At 34.4% G+C, this 24,584-nt stretch overlaps 1 protein-coding gene across 5 annotated transcripts in view; it reads right to left on the bottom strand.

The window, feature by feature from the left end:
• Cntn1 (contactin 1) overlaps nt 1–24,584 on the bottom strand; it is a 355,859-nt gene that overhangs the window by 78,520 nt on the left and 252,755 nt on the right. For all 5 annotated transcript variants that reach the window (XM_074083135.1, XM_074083140.1, XM_074083139.1 and 2 more), the window contains one exon: nt 9,317–9,437. In XM_074083135.1, the coding sequence (XP_073939236.1) occupies nt 9,317–9,437 (121 nt within the window). The remainder of the gene's footprint in view (nt 1–9,316; nt 9,438–24,584) is intronic.

The raw sequence follows: 24,584 nt of genomic DNA, 5'->3' as shown, positions 1-24,584 counted from the left end.
AACTTAACATGGCTGAAACTTCTGAAATTATGAACCAAAATAAACCTTTCCTTCTTTTAAGTTATTTTCCTTAAGCATTTATCAAAGTGACAGGAAGCTGTACCCATTCTGTATTGTGGGTTTTTATGTTAGAAGCTTCAAGGGATGGGATGTGGCTTGAATGGTACAGTGCTCGGTTAGCAAGTTTGAGACCCTGAATTGAATCTCCAGTACCATAAAAAAAATTTTTAGAAGCCTTATAATATATAAAGGATAATATCTGGTTTTTTTTCTTGAAAACTAAGGCAAAAGGGTATTAAATGCTAATGGATTTCTAAATATTAAGCAATGTGTACTGGTTTTGAGCTCTAAATCCTTTGGTTATATTATACACACTTCTTTAAAAAATTAATTCTAAAATTACACTGCTCACTGATACAATATTATTTCCAATTGATATTAGTTAAAAGAAACTTTCACTAAAATAATAAAAAAAACACTAAATGTCATAATGCTAAGAATGGTGTTAGATTACTTATCACAATTTTTAGGTTAGTGCTCTAATTTACTTTTCATTTTTTACTTGATGCTTTGTTTGGGTGGGTATTTGTTTTCTTTCCCACTGATGTTTACTTAGGTTGATTGGTTATGTGACTACAGTTTTTAAAGTTAAAATACTATACTATACTATTCTTAAAATAAGTGCCTGTAGGTATATCTTTTTAAATTATATTTCAGTATATTTTATGTCCAGTGAGCTTTAAATTTTTATTATGAGATAATTATACATTCACATTCAAGTGTAAAAAACTAATAGAGATCTTGCATATCCTTCACTAAGTTGCCACCAGTATAATGTACTATAAAATTAATGTATGATATCACAGACAGGAAATTGACATCAACATATCCATCAACCTTATTCAAATTTCACTTGCATGTGTGCATGTTTAGTTTTAAGTGATTGTTAGTTTTAATTCAGGTGTAGACTTCCGGACCACTACTACAGTCAAGATACAAAACAAATTCATCATAAGGATCCCTCCATTTCCCTTTTACCACAGCCAGTCTTATTTCAACTCTCCCTAATCCCTAGCAACCAATAATCTGTTGTCTAATACTATAATTTTGTCATTTTAAGAATGCTATATAAATTGCATAATTCTCTTAAGATTTACAGAATTGTCATATGTATCAGTTAATAGTTTGCCTTTTATTGTTGAATGGTATTCCCTGGTAAGGACGCATCAGTTTCTTTAACCATCCAAATATTGAAAGGGAGTTGGATTCTTCCAGTTTTTGAAGCACTGCTATGAACATTTATGCACATATTTTTATGTGACCGTAAGTTTTTATGCCTCTGGGATAAATGGCCAAGAAAGCAGTTGCTGTGTCATATGGTGAGCATATGTTAATCTTTTAAGAAACCATCATATTTCTTTTCTAAGTGACTGTCTCATTTTACATTTTCACCAGCATATATGAGATTCAGTTTCTGCATCAATTTTTGTTAATTCAGCTATTCTAATATGTATATAGTGATATCTTATTGAGTTTTAAATTTTAATTTTTCTTAATGACTGACTTTTTTCATGTGCTTATTTGCTGTGTATGAGCGAAATGCCTGTTAATGTCCTTTGTCCATTTTCATACTGGGTTATTTAGTTTTTAACTGTTAAGTTCAGAGAGCTCTTTATAAATACTACAAAAATACAAGTTTTTCTGCAATACAAAAGTTTGAACTCAGGGCCTCACAGTTGCTAGTCAGGCACTCGACCACTTGAACCACACCCTCAGCCTTTCAAGTCTTTTTTTCAGATATATGGTTTGCATATATAGACTCCCAGTTCTACACTCTTCACAAGGTCTTTTGCAAAGCAAAATATTAAAAAATTTGATCACCTCCAGTATATCGCTATTCCATTTTCTGAATTGAGCTTTTGATGTCAACTCTAGGATCTCTTTAAATAGAGTTAGATTGTGAAGATATTTATACTTTTTCCAAAAGTTTCATGGTTTTACATGTTAATTTTAGGTTTAAGTCAAAGTTCCTTTTCTATTTTTTTATTTTGCCCCTATATGTTCCAACACCATCTGTTACAACAGTTATTCTTCCTTCATTGACTTGCTGTTACATCTTTTTGTCAAAAAAGTACTTGAACATGTTTGTGTGGTGAACTTTATGTGGCCAGTGCTGGTACATCATGGTTCACCTAGCCTAATCTTTAAATCTGTCTTTGTTATACCCATCCCAGAGTTACTAATTCAGAATCTGCCAAGAGGGAGCCTAAGATTATGTACATAAAGTAGCCATACTACTAGAAGTGATGTAGAGCCAAGTTTGTGCACTTTGCACAGAGGTTACAAAAAGATTTCTCACAAACCTTTGATGACAAGGTTGATGGTGAAGAAGTGGGAGGTAGCACATTTACTTTCATTAAATTAAATTTTCTAAGAAATATTTGACGTTTAGGAAAAGTTACCATGGATAAAAGACTGACTAACCACAATCTCACTACTCAGCTCAGGAAAATAAAAGTTAGTTATATAATGCAACCTCTTACAGATGCCATCTTTCCTTAAATCACAGCCTCCTCTCCTCCCTTCTCCATCCCCAGAGGTAACCACTTTCCTGTGTTTCATGATTACTATTTTCATGCATGCTTTATATTACGCTGGGTAAGATATGTACTATGTACACACACTCACACATACACACATGCTCATGCATATATACATATACCTGATTTATTACTCATATAAGCCTGAAGTAGAAGCAGCTAGCAGCTTGATCAACACATCATTCTTATCCATCTTTAAATGCAAAGCAAAGCATACTCAATAATCTGGTTTAGCTCAGGTTGCTTATGTTAGGATCTAAATGCTTTTGTTCCCCTAAAAATCTTATGCTGAAACCTAATCACCAATGTAATGTTATTATAATCTAATATTATTAGGAGGTGAGGCCTTTGATCGATTTTAGGTCATGAGGTCTCTGACTTTAGTGCCCTGGTGAAAGGAGTTCTGGAGAGCTAGCTGGCCCATTCAATCGTGTGAGGACACAGCGAGAAGATACCTGAGCAAGAGCACAGGGACTCACTAGGTACCAAATCTGTTGACCTCTTGATATTGGACTTTCTAGCCTTCAGAATTGTGAGAAATAAATCTTGGTTATCTATAAGTTGTCCAGTTAATGCCATTTTCTTACAGTAGTATAATCATGCTAAAAGATAGCTTGAATTTATCCACGTGTCTATTGAACTCATCATTTAAAATGAGTTTTGACATCTCAGAAATTTATCCTGAAATTCATCCATTAGATAGTCCTTTAGAAAAAAAAATCTGTTAGGTGATAAACTTTTTTTCCTTGTCTTAATATAGCTATTTTTCCCATTATGAAATGATAATTTATGTAGATAAACACTTAGTGGATATTTTTCTTTCAGCACATCAAAGTTATTATTCCATGGTTGTATTAGTCATCTACCACTGTCTAACAAATTATCTCAAAACTCAGTGCCTTATAAACAAAAAACATTATCTCTCAGTTTCTGTGAAATAAAATTTTTTGAGTAACCAAACTGAGTGGTTCTTGATCAATTTCTTTCATGAAAGCTATAATCAAGATATCAGCTAGAGTTATAGTCATCTGAAAGCTTGACTAAGACAAGAGTATCTTCCCCCTAGATAGTCCACTTCAATGCTTGGGAATTGAGTGATGGTCATTTGATGGAGGCTCATTTCTTCCTCTTCTAAGCTTCTTTAGGAGACTGTTGAAATGTCTTCATGACATGCAGTGGTTGTCCTGTAGTCTGAGTGATCCAAACACCAAGACGAAGTAGAAATGTGTTTTATCACATAATCAGAGGAATCACGCACAGCCACTTCTGCTGGGACATAGAACAACTATAAATATGAGAGGGATTATACAAGGGTTGGAACAACCCTAGCAATGCTCACTGGAGGCCATCTTGCAGGCACCATATTGTTGTGGACATCTTGTAAGCCGGAGTCCATAGTCATCTTTTGTTGACTAGTTAACTATTGCTATTGAGTGGCCTGTTATCCGTGCAATATAACAGCTTTGTAAAAATACACAAAAATCTTTTTGTTCTTGTGCTCTTATAATCTTATATGTCTTCAATGTCCTGCAGTTTTATTTACATATTTTTACTTATGTTCTTGTTTTTCATTATGATTCTTGAATATGAGGAATTATGTTTGGTATGAATTCCCCAAAATTAATAATCATTATATTTTTGAAAATTGCTTGTAACTTACTTTCTCTGATGTTTTTTTTTTTGGTCATCCAGTTCACCAAATATTAACTTTTCATTCCGTCCTCAAAGTCAACCTTTTTGAGTTGGTATCTATGTTACTAAACTTGGTTTCAAATTTCTGTGCTCAAGTGAATCTCCTACATCAGCCTCCAATGTAGCTGGGACTCGATACACTAGTGTACTCAATCATGCTCTCAGTATCTCAATCTCTTTTTCATAATTTATCTTTCGTTCTCTATTTAATATATGGTGATTTCTTTACACCTAACTTTCAGTTATCTAATCTATTCCTAATCTGTCACTAATGTATTGTTTAACCCATCTACTGAGTTCTTATTTTCAATGACTATGTTTGTCATTTATAGGTTTTTCTCTTTATTTCTCCAGTCTCCTACATTCTATATTACATTGTTTTCAACTGTTTTTACCATTCATCTCTAATTTATTTAATGACTTCAGTGTGACTGTTTTTAGTCTTGGTTCAATCACTACATTCAGAAATATTCTGGACTTGAATTGTGTTGCTTGGTTTTCCTCTTCCAACTCTTTCAACTGTTTCTGTATGTGAGATGTCATGTTTTGCTTAATCTTGTATTTGACATATCTAAGTTTATTGGAATCATGAAGGAGCTGAATTTGAGCCTCCCTATATCAGACAGCAAAATCTTGTTTTACATTGTGAGGGTGAAAGTTTATTGATTCATATCTTGACTTTTATATATTGGACTTTTAGGACAATGCCATTTGAAGAAAAGTTTTTCTAAAAAAACCCAACACTTTATCTTGTAGAAATCCTAGCAGACATATTCCCAAAGTGCATAGATAAAACTGATAGAAAGCTCTGGAAAAAAGTGAAAACTTTAGGGTCTGTACAAGTTCATGATTTGAAATTATTTACAGAACTCAAAGATCAGGTAATGTGTTCCACATTTCTCTTCCTTGAGCATCTGTGGACAGAATTAGTGGTTAAATAAATTGAAGTGCTATAGTTTTCTACATGTAAACATTTATGGCTTTTAGAAAAGGCAATGCCTCATATGTAATTACTAGAGCCATTTTTATGAATTATTTACAGTTGACAACAATTACTACTGTTTTCCTTATTTCTCAATTCTACCATACATGGCACAGACAAAAGGGGTTAGGAGTAAAATGAATAATTTTCTCTGAGTAAAATGTTCCATGAAATCAGATCCAATGTTACATTTTCCTTGACTATGTTTTCCTATATTTAATTTCAGTTTTATATTTAGAGGTCACTATGGTTTGTGGGTGCCTCTGAAGGGCTCATGTGTAGGAAGTGTGGTTTCCCAGTATAGCAATGTTGGCAGGTAGTAGGAACTTATAATGCAAGGTAATTAGGTGCTGCCCTCAACACGGATTGATACGTTCTCACAAAGTGAGTTAGTTGCTCCTATAAGAATGTGTTATTATTAAAGAGCCTAAAACATAAATCCCCCCTGGCTTCCTATCTTGACATATGAATTCTTCCTGTCATGTGTACTCTCACCATTGTGAAATCATCTACTATAAAATCCTCACCAGAGCTAAGCCAATGCCATGACCTTGAACCTCCAAAATTGTGGACCACATAAACCTCTTTATATATTATCCACCCTCAGATGTTTTAATATAGCAATGAAAAAAAGGACTAATATAGAAGCACTAAGATTTAATTAATTGACTATCTCCTTTCTAAAGTCAACTTAAAATAATAACAAAAGTCATAAAAGTCAAGTCACATTTTTTTCTCATGCAAATTACCTTCATCAAGCTTTACATATACACCCCACTCACTCATACACAATTAAGCACACACACACACAAATCTGGAGGGCAGGAACAATTTTCCTACATATTAATTTTCTTCAAGGTAATACAAGCTAAATCAAATCTACAATCTTAATTATGTGTGAGTATTTATACTTTTATTTCAGTCTTATGATAGGACATAATAGCTTATATTCTAAACCAATTTTGTTATAAAAAAATGTATTTGCGTTCAGAAGAAAGTGCTTCATTCTCTACAATGTTCACTTTTCCTTTCTTAGCACAAATTTCAGCATTTTCAGTTCAGATCATGGGTATCTGAATGTGAACCAGAATTAGTTCCATCTCAAATCTGACAAGTTCTTATACGAGTCTAATAGCTACCATATGTAGTAGCATCCCTTGTTGTCAGCACGGGATACACAGTAGATGCCTGAAACTACAAATAGTATCAAAATGTATACATGTACATGTATAAATATATATATGTGTGTGTGTCTGCAAGTATTGCTTTTTATATGCATATATGCTTTTAAGTTTATTATAAACTTAAAATTATGCACATTAAAATATTAACAATAACTAACTGGATGATTATAACAAACTACTGAACTAAAATTTTGTGCTTTGGAGGCATTATTAAATATAATAAGAGTTAGTTGAACACAAGCTCTGTGATACTATAACAGTTGATTTGATAACAAAGTGACTACTCAGAGCCAAACTGGTGGTTAGGGTGTATAGCATGGATATGCTGGACAAAGGAATGATTCACATCCCAAACAGGAGAGAGTGGGACAGTGTGAGATTTTGTCATGCTACTCCAAAGAGTACCCAATTTATAACTTGTGAATTATTTATTTCTGGAAATTCAGGTCTAATATTTTCAGAGCATAATTGACTCTGACTATGGGTAACTGAAACCACGAAAAGCAAAACTGCAGATAAAGGGGGACAGTTGTAAAGATTTTATTGTCCTGGAGAAATAGATCACTTAATGCAGGGTGCATCTCATACATTATTCACTATTATTACGAGAAATGAACAAAACCGTTTAGTTGCGTATTCTCTGACTTAAATATGAAAAGCACTTTAGAAGATCTACATTATATACATGTTGATGTTGATAAGCTTCACAGAAATATATGTTTAATTGCAAAATTCTTGATATAAAATGAGCATGTTTCTATTATTAGAAAGTTTGAAGAATGATTTTGATTGTGAAGACATTAATAGAGTTAAGCAACATTTTTCATTCACTCATATAGTAAGTTTTTGTGTATGTGCGTGTGGTACTGGGGTTTGAACTCAGGGCCTAAACACTTTGAGCCACTCCATCAGCCCTTCTTTGTGAAGGGTTTTTTCAAGACAGAGTCTCACAAACTATTTACCGAGACTGACCTCGAACCTCGATCCTCCTGATCTCTGCCCCCTGAGTAGCTAGGATTATAGGCATCAGCTTCCGGCACCCGGCTCACTTTATAGTTTTATGTATCCTGTTACAGTGCAGGGATTTAAAATGCTGCATCATATTTTTACTGTGTACACTTTCCAGGTTCTATTGCCTTCCTGGGACTAAAAAAGGCTTTTAAAAAAAGTTTTTTTTTTAAATTTCCACATAATACCTGCTGTAGCATCTTTTACTGGCTTAACACTACAAAAAACACACACTGTAATGACTAGTAATTACCTAAGTATGCGTGGATAATATCATTACTACTCTTGCTTTTTATCTATAAAGTATCTTCTTCCCTCTGAACACTACAGGGAATTCTATAGTATTACTATATTGAACTTACCACAAGGTAATCATTTGAGGACACTGATGTCCATGCATTGTATAATGTAACCTCTATTGTAACATTAATGCTTATCCTTATAACATGGAAGCAATGTTAATTACATCTATACTTACGCTATTGCTGGAGCGCTCTGGCTAGAAAGAATAGTGACCTTGTTCCTTTCCCTGATAACTTTTGAAAATAGTCAATGCTCCAAATAACAAAATATGCTAAATGGAAATACTGAACCTAAATGAACTTTCTTAAACTTAGGATATACCCCAAGACTATAAAGCCTTGGAGTTTTATTTATTAATTTTCAATAATTGCTCTGTGGAATAAATGCCTAATTTCATTTTCAAGTAGACTTCTTACTGCATTATTCGAGAATATATTCCACTGGAATAGAAAGCTTTATGGCATTCTTCCCAGGTTGCTTAGGACTCTATATTAACATTGAACTAGAGGGGAATCCAGGAGATATGAGACATTGAGAGAAATGTTATTTATCTGGATTCAGAAGGGGCATTAAGGTAAACAAACCATAGATTTTTATTTATTAAGTATTTGAATGTGCAAAAATTGATAGCAAATGAACATTTAAAATAGTCAATACATACGTCTAGAAGGAGAAATATAAAAATTGAAACGTTAACATGACGTTGAAAGAAAAAAGAGTCATAAAACTATGTAAAAGGATATACAATTAACTAAATAGAAATAAAATGCATATGGGAACTTTCCGGTAGGAGAGGAGGTAACTTATTGCTCTAAAACACAATGGAGAAAGTAATAAATGTTATAAAAGTTCAAAAGAGAAGAGTTCACACTTGGAACATCAGAAGAGGATTTCTGTCCATAGGCAGTGAGGAAAAAGCCAGAAAATGTTTATTTTTTCATGTAAAAAATGGATTTTTAAAATGTGTGACATGTTCCAAGCCAGCCTCATCACTACATCAGAGGCTAATAGCAAAGGACTGCATTTTTTCTATATCTTATTCCAATCTCTCAATTACATTACATATAAGAACTAAGCACTAGTTTGAAAATGAGCAACAAATAAAAATGTGATACATATATGTATACATTAACTTTTTATTCTAAGATGATAGTGATAAATATATACCATTGAGGTTAAACAGCACAAATATAGTTTTTTTCTATTTTAAAAAAGGAAACAGTGGTACTATACTCAACAAAAAAAGTATCAGCAGGAAATGAGAACTTTGGTAAGTACTAACTTTTACAACACACACATTCAGTAGGAAGTATGTGGTATAACTTTCCAGAAGATGTACTTAGGGAAACAAAATCAGTGTTGTTTACTACCTGTCTGGCATAAAATATTCTTAGGCATGGATAAGAAGTCTCAGGTACATGTGGAGGCATGGGATTAAGACTGTGAATACATAAGAATTTGGATGTACACAGTTATCGAATGATCATACAAATTTACACAGGTCAGTTATCTTTGGTTTTTTAATGTTAAAGTGTTGCAGCTCTTACCTCGTACAACAAGGTCAGCTGAAGCTGAAGAATTGTCCACAATGGTCTGAGCAGTGCACGTGTACCGTCCGGCATGTTTCAGCTGGGCATTTCGGATGAGAAGTTCCCCATTGGCATCCAGCTATTGAGAAGAAAAAGCAATCATTCCAATCAGTGCATCTTTTCCCCCACCAACTGGATTGCATTTAGATGCTGCTTTCATTATTATATATATAGTATTTATTATATATTTATATATAATATTTAACATATTTAGATATAATTATATATTATATATATTATTATATATTATACATAATAATATATAATATTTATAATGAAATACATATTCACCAAATGAACACCATTAAAGAACATCTGTTTTAGGTATTCTAACTGTACGTCCTTGCTCATTTATAAACTAGGCTTCAGCTTCTCAACTGAAAAAATATAAAGTGACCTATTACTTAAGGCCTTTTCGGCTTTAGTGTATTTTCATTATGAAGATTACCTCTATTAACATTATTCTTATTAGCCTGAGAGAAAGCAAAGGGATGGAACTATGTTAGTGATACCTTTTAAGGAACGCTGTGAAGGCCTAATAATGTTCAGGTTAATGTGGAATAACAAATGCTATAGAACTGAGAAGAACTGTCAATTTGATTTTGTAAAGTTGATTTAATTGGCTATGTTGAAGATGTGTCACATTTCCTTTTACAAGACAATAAAAGCTTGCAGAAACTATCACAAGGTGTACTTCTACTAACATGCACTTTGTCACTGAAGTACAAACTGTGTGAGGAAGAGGATTTTTGTTTTATTCAATACTCATATTTCCAATGTTAGGAGAGTGTATGTTTCTGAAAGATGTTTGAGGGAATTTTTCAATTCCCTTCTCACATGAGCTAGGTCTTATTGTGTCTACTTTAATCACAATAATGCATGTCAGTGAAAACTTGCCAAAGTCTTTGCCCATTATCTTCAAAATATTTTCTTATAAAAGTTTGGAGAACTTAAATTTTTAAGTGGCTATTTTGCTTCTCTATTAGCCAAAAATATTGATTTTCTATTCCAATTATGGATACTTTGATACATTAAAGGATGACTCACATTCCTATAATGTTTATATGATAACAGTATTTTTATGTGACTTGTTAGGCCTAAAGATATTCAAATGTTGAATTTTTGATAACTATATGTGGAATACATGCTGTGTGTTTCCATAAATTCTGCCAATAGCACTGTAGTACAACACATTCCTTGCCAGTCTGGTCTCAGAAAGCATTTGAATTTGCAATTCTTGCTTGACTAATGAGTTTAAAAATGATAGCTAGGGCTTGACATGGTGTTTCACCTGTTCAGAGATATAGAGGATAGCAGTTTGAGGCCAGCCTGGGAAAAAGTTCTTGAGATTCCATCTGAACCAATAACTGGGTGTGGTGGTATGTGCCTATCATCCATCTACATAGGTAAGCATATAGGAGGACTGTGGTCTAGGGTGGCCCAGGCATAACCCAAGACTCTATTTTAAAAATACTCAATGCAAAAAGGGCTGATGTAGTGGCTTAAATGGTAGTGAGCCTATTAACCAAGTATGAGTTGCTGAGTTCAACCCCTAGTAACACACACACACACACACACACAATGATAACTAGTTATAATCTGAGCAGATTAGTTTGATTGAAACAGAATACTAATATCTTCATAGTAGGTACCTGTCAGTTGGCCACAGTCTTGTTCTTTGGTATTAGCCAGTCTTAACAAATACATAGCTAGGTGTTATATGTTATGTCTGTTGAGATCTTTCTACCCTGGAAGTCTAGATTGGCTAAATATGGAAACAGTACCCAAGATTTCTGAAAATTCTTGGTGTAGAGGAGTGGTTTTGCCTTCTTTCTTTTGGTCTATTTTTCATATATTTATTTTTTGGTCATATCAAGGAGTTTCCCATTTGAAAGTAAGCCTTTTTCTATTCTATTATAAAATACAACACAAAGCATTTCCTCACAAAGTGACCTACTGAAGAACTGAAGCTGATAGAGTGGATTGTATCACCCAAAATCAGGTAAAAAATATTTAAAAGTATTAGCCATTGCATATTTCTGTTCTCAAAAGTCCTGCTGGTTATATTTTTACTGATTTTTTTCAATGACCTTCACCTTTCCCAGTGCCCTGCCATCTTTCTAGCACCTATTCCTACTCCTGCCTCTTACTTCTCGCTTCTCTTCTTTCCCTTGGAAACAAGAATTAATCTTGCTTTATGTTATGCCATTTAATTTTTTGATAGTTGCATGTATTTGCATGTATTTCAATGATGACTAGACTTTCTGCTTTTAGTTTTGCCATTTTTCCATCTCTTGCTCCTCATTCAATACTAATATGGATCCCATCTCTTCAACTCCTCTTCTTTAACTTCCTAATAACATTTGACCTTTCTTCCCCAAACAAATTTTCCAGTCATCACTGACTTTCCAGAAGCTTTGAGGACATTCTTAAGCCCTCCTCTTTTTCAACCTCCTTATAATTCCATCATCAAGTCTTGAATTTGTCCATTCTTTTTCATCACTACTCTTTCTGTCCTTGTTCAAACTAACATCCTTCACTTGACCTGCCATATGTTCTTTGGTGACTACCTGCACCCTTGTCCTACTCTACTCTTTTCTTCACTTGTTACCCAGAATTATCTTTTAAACATTCAACTGTACTCAATTCATCCATTTCAAAAACAGAAGACTTTAAAACTTCCCCTTCCTGTGGTAAAATCATAACCATCCTAACAGCCCACCTGCCCCCCTTCTCTAGGCTTCATCCAAAACTCCAGCTTCCCTAGAGCTGCCATCTCACTGTAGTCTGCTCTCCAGGGAGAACCTTCCCTTTTCAGAACCACAGGTGCATCTTGTCCCTCTTTTCAGTGACCTCCGTGGTGTTTCCTCTCCTGGAATCATAATTCTCTCAGACCCTACCTCTTCATCTAAGTAACACACTTCCCCTCCCACCCCACCAGTACCAGTTCAAATCATTTCCTCAATCAAGCCTTTCCATTTTCTCTGGACTAGATTGCAGCATTGCTACATTTTATCTTAGTGTCTTAAACCTCATGTCATATTATGTATCTCAGTTTTGATTGTATACTTATATAATTATGTGATTAAAGTTAGATGCCTTGTTACTTTTATGTTAGTAGGAGACATGTCTGCACCCTTATGTTATGTATGTCTATAGCTCTATGTTCTGTGTCCCCAGGACAGTGGAGACAGGAAATTGACCACCATGAATATGCACTGTTAGAATGAACTATCAAATGGTTTAAAAATTGGGCATCTGCTCTTAGGATAATATACATTCACTTCTTTTCAGTTACAACCAGAATTAATTTACCAAGTACATGTAACCCATGACAATGACAGTGATTTCTAAAATTGTCTGAAATGTGTATTTAAACAGATATTCTTTTAATAATTTCACATGATTCTTTTCCAGAAAATAATGTTATAAGATAAAATAGCTGAATTAAGAACAAATACCACTATCCATATATTTTGGATTAACTGACCATGAATAAGAGATTTCAAATTATTTTTATTCTAATTTTATGAGAAAAAGTTAGAAAAGGAGCTTATATATAGATAAAAGAACATTGTTGACATATAAGAAATCTTAAATCTTAAAAGTTTTTCAACCCATTTATGTAGTAAGAATTTGGTCAAAGAGAGGTCTGGATTCTGGATTCTGCCTCACATTCTAAAAGTAATCACTAATGTTTTTCTTGCGGGGAGTTTTGAGTCATATGGGATGGTCTAACAGGACAATTTAGGATATCAGTCACCCAAACCTGTACAATCTTAGAGTAGAAGCTGGTCATGGGAGGTCTTGAGACACACTGGACACTTGACAATGTGGTGTAGTATGGGAGATAGGTACTCCTGTAGAGTTTAGTTGATCATTCCAGAAAGACCAACACTGTGACTTCAAGTAGACAAGTAGAGTCTTTGGGTAATGTGTCATCTGTGAACCTACAGACTGTGATTAACCATGAAGGCAGTGAATTCATCATTCACATCTATGTGTTCAATCCCTAATAAAATCTCTGGACATTGAGTCTGGTTGGCAACACTTTTTAAATAGTGCCATACATAAAAAATGGTAGCATAAGGCATTGTGATTTCATAGGGAGAAGACACTGGAGGCTATGTTTTGGCACTTCTCCTGGATGTGCTTATGGTTGATTTTAACCTGTATCCTTTTCCTGTAAGAAAGTGTAGCCACAATAACCTCAGTTAATTCTGTGAGTCCTTTCTAGTGAAGGATAGAAACTGATGGTGTTTTTGAACCACCCTCCCCAAACTTTGTAATCAGTATGAGAAGAGAGAATGGTATTGGAGACTATGGTCAGCTCCTCATACCATACTAAACAGAATTCATCTAAGAAATGAGGTAAAATATTATTATCTATTTATAATTAAGGAAACAATAAGATCCTAGTTAGAGGGAAGATAATTATAAGGGCTTTTCTTGAACTATCACAATATATAATTAGTACATATATCTAAGTAATTTGCTAGTGTGGAGAAAACAAAATAACATAAAATAATTATAATAAAATAAATTAAATGCTATATATTTGTAAGATAATCTATTGTAATATGCTTTGACATCCTTAATGGAAATGTACTTAACACTAAATGTTCATTAATGGAAATATATTAAGTAAAATCTTTCCCAGCTGTTTTGGCATAAGAATAGAGAAAAATGTTTACATGAAAAGAAAAATCATTGTGTTTGATTATATTTTTTCTGTAAGTGAACTCAGATTGCTGCAGGTATCAATATGAAAAATAGTCCTATGGCTGGAGATATAGCTCATTGTTACAGAAGGCACTCAGCATGCATGATGCCTTGGGTTCAATACCTAGCACCAAAAAGTAAAAAGAGAAAAGAAAATCCTGTGGATGCACTGTCACTATCTCAAGGAATTAAAAAATAAAACACTATTGCTATTAAAAATATTTTTCCTGCCCCTTTACAACAAGAAAACTAAGAGCAAAAATCACACAAAAATAAACAAGCTGTAGCACTACCATTGCCCTTTTACATTTTTTATATGTTACATATTAAGTCTATTTTTAGAAATAGTTATCCTTAGATCCCTAAATTCTCAGTTTGAAAAACAGTTCTGTTTATTTGTTCATTTATTCTCTGATAAGAAAATGATGAGAATGATATAGTCTTTCTCCATTATCACATGTAATAAAAACCACAACCTATTTTATGTCCTAAAATATTATATCAAATTCATACCTACATAATCTTCACAATAAACTTTTACAACTTTTAATTACACTACCCTAAAAGTTTAATTCCAAACTTTGTCTAAAACATTAGGCCTTAGGTAGGTAGTGATAGACTTGTGAAAAAAAAAAAACCATAATAAGCAACTTTAACATTTGTTCTCATTCACGCTGTATTTGGTGATGTGGTGCTAGAACTCCTCACAAGGCAAGCAAAGGGAGACTACACTGCATCATTTCCAGCGTGTTGTGCATATATAAAAGCTTTACTGACACTTTCACAAACGCTACGAGCTCTGTCCATACCTCAGGAGAAACCAAGGTTCTCAGCGGTCAACAGAACGCTTACAAAGCAAGTAACGATCGTGGGCCTCAGCACATTCTAGCCACAAATTAGATATGAATGCTCTCTATATTTTCCCTGAAAACCACAGGTTGGCTGAATTACAAAATTCTTCCCTTCATATGAGGGGAGCTGAATCACATACTGGAAATTGTGATAGCAAAGCTCAGGGATATTCCAAAGTGCACATGTGGTTAACCACTTAGAAGTTTCCCAAGTTTAAATCAAGACTTCCAATATACAAATGCCCATTCATCTCTCTCCCTCCCCGACACATGCAATGAAAACAATTACTGCAATGTAAATGAAGAAGATGAAATGATTACTAAGCTGCATTAACACATTGAGTTAATGACAGTGAACAAAGAAATAAGCTATATGGTTAATGCAAGATATGTTTTGTTACAGTGAAGTTAAGAGTTAAGGACAGATACAGAAAGTTTAAATGTCCGTATTTTATAAACAAAGCAAAAATTATTAAATATATCTGATATATGCTATATACATAAAGCAAAACTTTTCTTCTTTATGTAGAGAAATAATACCTATAGCAAACACACCATATGCTATCACCACCACCATCCACTCTACACACAGCAAGTATTGAGTAAAGACTGCTAGGTGTTATCAGTTGTTATAAAAACATTGTATATACAGAAACACTCTTGACAATAACCCTATAAAATAGAAACCATTTTAACTGAATTTTGCAGGTGAGGATATATTGCTATTACAACTACCACTGCTTCTCCTGACTGATGTTATAAAAAGTACTTTTTCAACCATTACTACCACTGTTGCTATTGCCACTGGTGTTACTATTACTGAAATCCTGCTGTTACCTGACCTAACTCATTGAATGATTCTTAAGTGCTTGACAATGTGTTAGATACTTCACATGCATTGCTTCATTTAATTTTTGCAATACCTAGGAATGTACTATTAATATTCCTATTTTAGAAACCAGAGACTTGAGATTTTTAAGTTTAGCTACTTGTGAAAGGCTCCATAGGTAATATTCAACTCTGGTTTCACTGGGTCAAGCTGTTTACAATACAGTACATTACTCATATGGGATATGCTATTATTTTATTTCTTAAATTGTTTTCTGATTTAAATTTTCCAACATGGAAAGTAGAAAGAATACAATCACCGTACATGCACCACCTAACTAGATTCAACTGTTGTAAACTCTCTGCCTTTATTGTGTTATCTAATTATCTAGCTAACTTAACTAGTTCTATATTTCCTTTTCTCTATCTACTGTCTATCCATGTCTAGTGCCGAACCCTTGAACACAACTTAAGACATTAGCTTGAATCTCAGAAAAGGCCATAACCGCAAGTAATTTTCTCTCATCACATAAATAACACTAACTCTCTAATGCTATCTAGTATTCAAGTGTTATTTCAAGTAATCCATCATAAAGATGATCTTTTTGATTTAAAAAATTTATAAGGAATGTCATTAGACATTTAAAATCTCAGGTAAATAAAGGAAGCTGTCCAGGATAATTACTAAGAGGTTACTCAGTGTTTTTGTAAGAACTGAGAATACTGAATACCTCTGTATTTGACTACTTTGATATAAAATACACAGTGAGAGTGCTGACTGAAGATTCCAATTTTGACAAAGTAGCCTATTTTAACAGAAAACTCAAAAAGGAAGAAATGTTCTTTGAGGTTTCTGCTGAACATTTTTGATGGACAAAACATCAATGCCTTGGATTTGGAACTTATGTTTCAGAGTTGAAAGAAAACTTGGCTATCATTTAATTCCTATGGTTTTTAAAATTGCTTCCCATTAGCCTCACAGGGCTGAGATTCATCATGGGCCACGGGTAGAAGGCAGGGATCTGAATGGGAGTTCTGGGAGTAGGAAGAGATGAGAGGACCTGTGGTTAGCACTCTTGGCTCTATACAGTACACCTCCGCGCGCGCGCGCGCACACGCACACACACACACACACACACACACACACACACACACTATCTTCAGTCAGAGAAACCTATCTCTTTTTTTTAATTTATATTTCAGGGTTCTGAATTTTTTCACAAAAGGGATTCTGGTGCTAAAATCTTTTTGCTTTTATTCTCTTTCAAAGCATTCTCTTCATGATTTTGCCTAGATTTCTCATATTGCACATGAAGCCTGAGACTCAGAGTGACAGTTCTACAACAGAAGGTTATATGACATGTCAATGGCAAAATCAGAGTGAAGTCCAGATACTAAGAGAATGTTCTGGCCTCGTGCTCGCTAGGCAGGCATTCTACCACTTGACCCACACTGCCAGACCTTTTTGATTTAGTTACTTTTCAATAGGGTCTCACGCTTTTTGTCCAGGCTGACCTCAGACTGTAATCCTCCTAACTACACTTCCAGCATAGCTGGGATTAAAAGGTGTGTGCTGCCATGTCCAGCTTTGTTCTTTAAAATAAGCCAGAAAATTTTGATAGTTTTTTAAGAATCTGAGAACTAATGACAATATCCACATTTTCCTAGTGTGGTAGGTATAAAACATCAAAGTGCACAGTGTACAATTATAAAATTCCTAAAACACCATCATTCTCATGTTCAATAACCTGCTTTCAGTCTATAGAAACTGTATCCCTTTCCTAATAAACTTTACTGTCATTTTCACTACCAAAAAAGATTCCTAAGACACTAAAAGTTTACATGTTTACTTCCCCTCTTTTTATTGACTTATTATTGCAAACATAATAAGGGAGTATAACTACCGCAGAGATGCTTAAGTGTGTGGAGATTATGTAAAAATACATCCTTAACTTTGGATGAACTTTAGGATATCCTTCAAAGCTAAAAATCCATTTCTAAAGAACAAAGACTTAGCATTGTCATCAGCAAACGTTTATGAAGGACTTCACTACGGGATGTGGTGCCACAATGTGACTTCGGCTGGTATGGTCTCTGGACTGGACGTGTGATGATCTTAAGGAAGCCAGCCCAGCTATAAACATGCAGATACCTTCCTGTATGGTTACTACTGGAAAATAGCATATAAAATACAGCACCTAGGTATAATTGGAGGCTTTTAGGGGAAGTGGAAAGGCAATCAGAAGTTACATGTTTAACCAGAATGAGGCAGGATTAAATTTTCTAATTCTCTGCTTTCCATCTCAGATAGGAAAGAGCAGACAGAGGATTGGGTCATGAAGAGAATGTCTTTGTGAGACATTCTGGAATGTCAGTTCCAGAATTATGAAAGAAGCCTGATATATTTTGATATGTTTCTTCCTCCTTTCTATTGATCATTAAAATTTAAGAGTCTTACACCTAAAAAATTAGTTAGCATTTGTTGCCCTCAGTGCAGAGAAACTAAAGCAGATACCTTAAAAGCAACTGAGGCCAATAGGAAAAGGGGACCAGGAACTAGAGAAAAGGTTAGATCAAAAAGAATTAACCTAGAAGGTAACACACATGCACAGGAAATCAATGTGAGTCAACTCCCTGTATAGCTATCCTTATCTCAACCAGCAAAAACCCTTGTTCCTTCCTATTATTGCTTATACTCTCTCTACAACAAAATTAGAGATAAGGGCAAAATAGTTTCTGCTGAGTATCAAGGGGGTGGGGGGAGAGGGAGGGGGCAGAGTGGGTGGTAAGGGAGGGGGTGGGGGCAGGAGGGAGAAATGACCCAAGCCTTGTATGCACATATGAATAATAAAATAAAATTAAAAAAATTTAAGAGTCTTAACTTCACAGTGCACATAAATCTATCCTCTACTACTCATAGTTATTTTGAAAATGTTTTCTTTTACCTAGCTTCTTAAATTTATTTCCTTAACATATTCATTTGCTCAAAATAGTATTGCTTTTCTTTATTGCTAACATATCATGCTTAAAACTTCTCAGAGGCCCATCCCTTCTATTTCAAAGTCTATTATTTTTTAAATCTTCCTTGAGAATATTTCTCAATCTTGACACTATTAACAGTTCAGATTGGTCAATTCTCTGATGTGTGGTCTGGCTTGTACATTATGGGACATTTAGCAGTACCTGTGCTAAACAGATGTCCCCAAAGAGCTCTGTAGTTGAGATAATCTAAAACAAGACCAAAGTCCCATAGGAAGCAAAACTGGTCCAGGCTTTGAACTATAGCCTGGTCCTCTACTCTTCCAACATATTGCTCATAACTCTAAGTAATCCTCATTTTAAGTGACTTTTATTTAATTGCTACTCTTACTTTTTCTTTCTTTCATTTTCTTTCTCCCTTCCTTCCTTACTTCCCCTTTCTTTTTTCTTTCTCTTTTCTTTCTCTCCCTTCCCTCCCTTCCTTCCTTTCCTCCTCCTCTTCCTCCTTCTCACTCTCTCTTTTTCTCTTTCTTTTTTCTCTCTCTCCTTTCTCTCTCTCTCTTTGTATGCTTATCCAGAAGGAAAATTTTTATTCAGGATCACAGTATGCTCTAGTATGAAAAACATATTTCTCTAACATAAATTTTTTTTATATTTGACATATTACTACAGTTAATATTTTCTTTCAACAACAACAAAAAATAGCCTTAGGAAAAGAATTCTTTTTTCTTCTTACTTAAATGGTGCCATCTATACAGTCAAAGCAAACATGTGTCCATGCCCTGCAAACACTCACACATATCTGCCAACCTCAAGGAGAGCATTAAGAATGACCAAGGACTTGACAGTCAGCCCTCCTGAGTCTGTGCTGACTAGATTCACAGTGCTTTGTAAAGTTGCTAACAGTGTGGGGAGACTGATGTTATTGGGATAACCTGAGGAAGCATGAAAGGTTCACTAAATAGGACGATAGGATACATAGAGTTGAGCAGCACTGCTTCACAGTGTTCCCAACAACTGGAAGAGAATTATTTAAATAGATGAACAATTATCAGGTTAAAACCAGAATTGAGGAGAGCCACATGGTCAGCAGGTGGACAACTGGTTTCAAAGCCTCCCCTACCACAAGTGAGTTGTCTGATTTCTCTATTATCCTTACTTAACCTGTCTAATCCCCAGCTTCCCCACCTTGAAAACAGAATTTTTTATGCATAGTAATGAAATATTTAGATTATTTTTTGGTCTCAAACTAGGTATCCATCAAAATGAGTAGTGTAAAAATTAAAATGTGACAAAGGAGATGTTATCAGGAAAAAATATCCTACAGAAGCTTCTGTAATTTTTTTTTTTTTTGGTGGTACTGGGGTTTCAAGTGTACTACCACTTGAGCCATACCTTCAGCCCTTTTCACTTTACCCATTTGTTAGATAGGGTATTCACTTTCTGTCTCAGGCCTACACCTTCCACATAACTGGGATCACAGGTGTGCACCACCACATCCAGCCATCTGGAATTCTCGATAGGGAATGATTGCTCTATTACAACATGTACCAATAATAACCACTTATTATATACTAGATCCTCTGCCAAGTGCTTTGTAAGCATTTCTTACTTAATCCTCTTGGAAAGCTAAAGAAATCAGCTGACTGAAGTGAGTGAATAAAAGCATTTTAGACAGAGGAAAAACGAGTCATATACAGCTTTAATCACTTGTTCAGGGTCACAGAATAAAAATAAGAAAGTGGAACCAAGAGCCCAGGTCAGGTTGTGTTAGAGCCTCTAAGTAATTCATGTATTTCTGAAGCTATATCAGACATGTAGGAACTTTGTGCTGGATTGGTTTTAAATATTTATTTATAATAAAAGAATCAGAAAAAAATATAGCAGCAATCACCAAAATTGGAAAGTTTTAAGGAACTTGTGAGGTTAACCAAGATAGTGACTCTGACAAGAATACTGTCAAATAGTTGAGAAAAAATAATTCAATGTAGGTGTCAAAAAATAGGCAGCCATTGAAGAAATTATTTCTGCCAGTTGACTACCACTGTGAAAGAGGAATAAAATTATATATTGTAAATATATATTTTTGACAGATGGTCTCAGGTTCTTTTCAGAAAAATAGATGTTATAAATTAATGACCAATGTGACTATCTTTTGTATTTCTCTAAGGGAATAACTGACTACAGAATTGGAAAATAAAAACAAAATTCATTTTATAATTTGACTTGACAAAAATATAATTATTTACAATATAAACAGAATAAAATGATTAAATTTTTGATCTACACATATATTTTTAACATCCCTCCATGCAGAAGTTCAAGTTCAAATGAGACATTACTGGCTGCTATTATACAGTAATAAAATAGGCCATGATTTTTTATTAAATGGATGAAAGAATAAATGGCATGATAGGTAGACAGGAGATATTTAACTTCCTTTTAATTTTTTGGGGGGTGGTTCTGAGGTTTGAACTCAGACCTTCATGTTTGTGAGGCAGGCACTCTACTGCTTGCAGCTCCAGTCTTGTTTTCTCTGGTTATTTTGGACATAGGGTCTGCGTTTTGCACAGGCTGACTTGGACCACTATTGGCCTATTTACGTTTCTGCTGTCCCTAAGATGATAGGTGTATGCCACTACAGCCAGCCATTGGTTTTCAAGGCATTTTCCTAACTTTTTGCCCAGGCTGGCCTGGAACCATGGTCTTCCTAATCTCAGCCTACCAAGTAGCTGGGATTACAGGAATGAGTCACCAGCACCTGGCTTAACTTCCTTCCTTCATAAACCCATATTAAGCAATCACAGCCTTGCCTTAAAGTCAAAAGTTACATTATAAAAGATAATTTAATCCAAAAAATTACATAAAGTGTGTTCATTAAATGTAATATCAGTATGATTTTCCCTTTTTTTGGTGTTCACTATAAATACTTAAAAGAAATGCACATCTTTGAAAATGTATATTTAACTTATTCCTGATAGTTATATGACTTATTGGAAAGAAACGTAATGGCAAAAATTTAAAATTATCCATAATCCCACAGTTTATTCACAAATATGAGATTATATTTTCTTAACTTCATAAAGCTTCCAATTACAAATTAGTCCAGGCTGTGAAACCTGAAACCTTATACAAGGTTGTCACCTAGTGGTCAAAGTGAAGAATAGCAAGCTGAAATCAGAGAATGCAAATATTTGAAACCAAATCAGAAATGAAAAGTTCATGAAACAAAATTAAATTTGATCTCCATATTCTCTCTTAACTAATTATGTATTTTGATATTAATTTTCAGCAATTGAAATTTTTAGACATGATGATAATATCATTCCGTTATTTGGCAGCTTCCAAAACATTTACATCTGAATTTGAATCTTGCGGTATCTTTTCCCTATTTTGAATCAGAACCTGTATTTGTTTTATACAGGGTTTTATTTGCTCTTGTATCTCTCACTGTGCCTGCTTTTGTTATGAGCTCAGTTCATAGTTTTAAACAAATCTACTCAGTTACTAAAATGTTTCCAGAATTAAATAAAATATCAAAACATTATTTAAGAAACACACACTGATATGTTTGCCTATGCGATTTTTAACAGAAGATATAGGTAGGATCCACTCCTAAATATTAACAATCCCAGAAGCAATTACTAGCTATTAATTTTATCTTCTGAAAGGTGACTCAAATATTTCTGATGTTTTTACCTTAATTTTATGTGATATATTTATTTAGTAGTGAAGTCTGACCTTCAAGTCAGATTTTAAATAGTTTGCCTCAATAAAGAAGGGAGGCACTAAGGAAAATTTTGTCAATCTTTTGTAGGTTTAAAAGACAAAATTAAGGCTGGAGATGGTGACTCACACCTGTAATCCTAGCTACGGGGGAGGCAGAGATCAGGAGGATAGCAGTTCAAGGCCAGCCCAGGCAAAAAGTTTGAGTGACCCCATCTTAACCAATAAAGCTGGGCATGGTGGTACATACCTGTCATCTCAGCTACCCGGGAGGCACAGGTAAGAAGATCATGATCCAGGACCACTAGTGCAGAAAAATGTAAGACTCTATTTAAAAACTAACTAAAGCAAAAAGGGCTGAGGCATGGCTAAAGTTGCAGAGTTGAAGACTCTAAGATGAAACCACAGTTCTGGCAAAAAAAAATTAAGTTTGGTAGTTTACTTGAAAATAAATATTCTTATCTGAGTTATTTCTTGATTTGGAAAATTGAGTGCACCTCTCTATGTGGTGCTAAGAATGTGTGTTTGATATTTTCATTCACTTTGTGTTGAATATTTGCCCAGTGTATGTTCTCTCTCAGATGCAGCCCATGATCTGAGGGACCCAGAGGTGTGAATGCTGAGATGGGGCCTATGGCCAGAAGTCTGCTCAGGACCAGCAGAGAGGCAGCCGTGTGACCTCAGCGACTTCACTGGCAGAGGAGCAGGTGTGGTAAGCAAAAGCTAACTCTACATTCTTTGGGGCTACCTCAATCTTTATTTCTTAATTAATATTGCAATAATTGCTTTGTTTCCATCTCTTTCTAAGGCTCTGTGCTCTTTTTTCCTCTTCCCTCATTTTTTCTTTTCTTTTTCTTTCTTTTTTCTAATTTTTTTCTTTTTACATCAACTATTTACATCAACTAGCACAATGTAGGTTATCATTTTTAAAAACATACATAGGCTCTAAATATGCTGTTTCAGATTAACTAGGGCAATTTATGCCCTGAAATCTATTTCCACAGACTGCATTATAGACAGATAATAACTACTGTGTCAAATATGCTTGTCATATTTCCAGATTCTACTCTTGAAATTATCCAATTTATAACACCAAAGAACTATTCAAAAGTCTATTTTTCTAAAGTAGACCTCTGGTTAGCTCTCTGTTTCCTAAAATGAATAAAAACTGAATGACATTTACTTTTCTTGCCAAAAATATCATAATTTGAAGAATTATTACATTGTTAAAGATCATGGTGCCAACTTTACAAATGTTTATATTAAGTACATCAAAACAGTGTCAGGTGTATAAGGAAAAATATTAGGTAAAGTAAGGTCAGAATACAAAATTTGTAGTTGTCCGTCAGTTCTCACCTATTTTTTAAAGGGTAGTTTCAGATTAGAAACCAAGTTGATAGGCTTCCTATAGATGTACAGGTACAGTTAGACCGGGTAAATGAAAAAGAACTGGATATGTGGAGCTAGACACATTGATACTGAATCAAAGATTGTTCCACGTGCATCCTTCTGAGAATGTCACAAAAGAACTGCTGCTATCTAATTGACAGCTGTTTTGACTTTTTAAAGTGGAAAGTTCCAGAAGAGTTAAAAGAAACCTGGATGATCTGAAAACACAGTGCTACTATAATGCATACATATCACCCCTGATTCCATATGATTTAAAAAATCTTATATATCCTAATGAGTCAATTCAAGCTTTTGTGTCTATATTAATAGCTGACTCTAAAGTTAAAGTTTGCTGAATTAAGCATGTGTTCCAAACAGATCTCCAGGATTTTGAATGGTCAGTTTTCCAGAGAAGAGGCTGTCAGGAGAAAATAGCCAATTTCCCTTTTAAATACACTATGTAACGGCCACCTGTCCATGCACTGAAGATGGTCCTGTGCAAGTTATTCCTGCCTTACTTCCCAATTGCTTCTCCCTCAATGCTGCCATGTTTAGCTACAGAACTTGTACCTTGTATACTTTGCAATTCTTAAAATGCAGACGTTTAATCCCTTTCAAATCACATGAACTAGTTTTTCAAGTCTTCTAACATATATGTTTTATTTATTTGTTACCCTCACAGATTAAAAGAAATACTTTAATCTTTACAGCCAGGGGTAAATTCTATGCTC

The sequence above is a fragment of the Castor canadensis genome, chromosome 8, assembly GCF_047511655.1.
Source record: "Castor canadensis chromosome 8, mCasCan1.hap1v2, whole genome shotgun sequence".
Lineage (NCBI taxonomy): Eukaryota > Metazoa > Chordata > Mammalia > Rodentia > Castoridae > Castor > Castor canadensis.
Note: the sequence above shows the minus strand (reverse complement) of the source record. Positions and strands in the feature narration are given on the sequence as shown.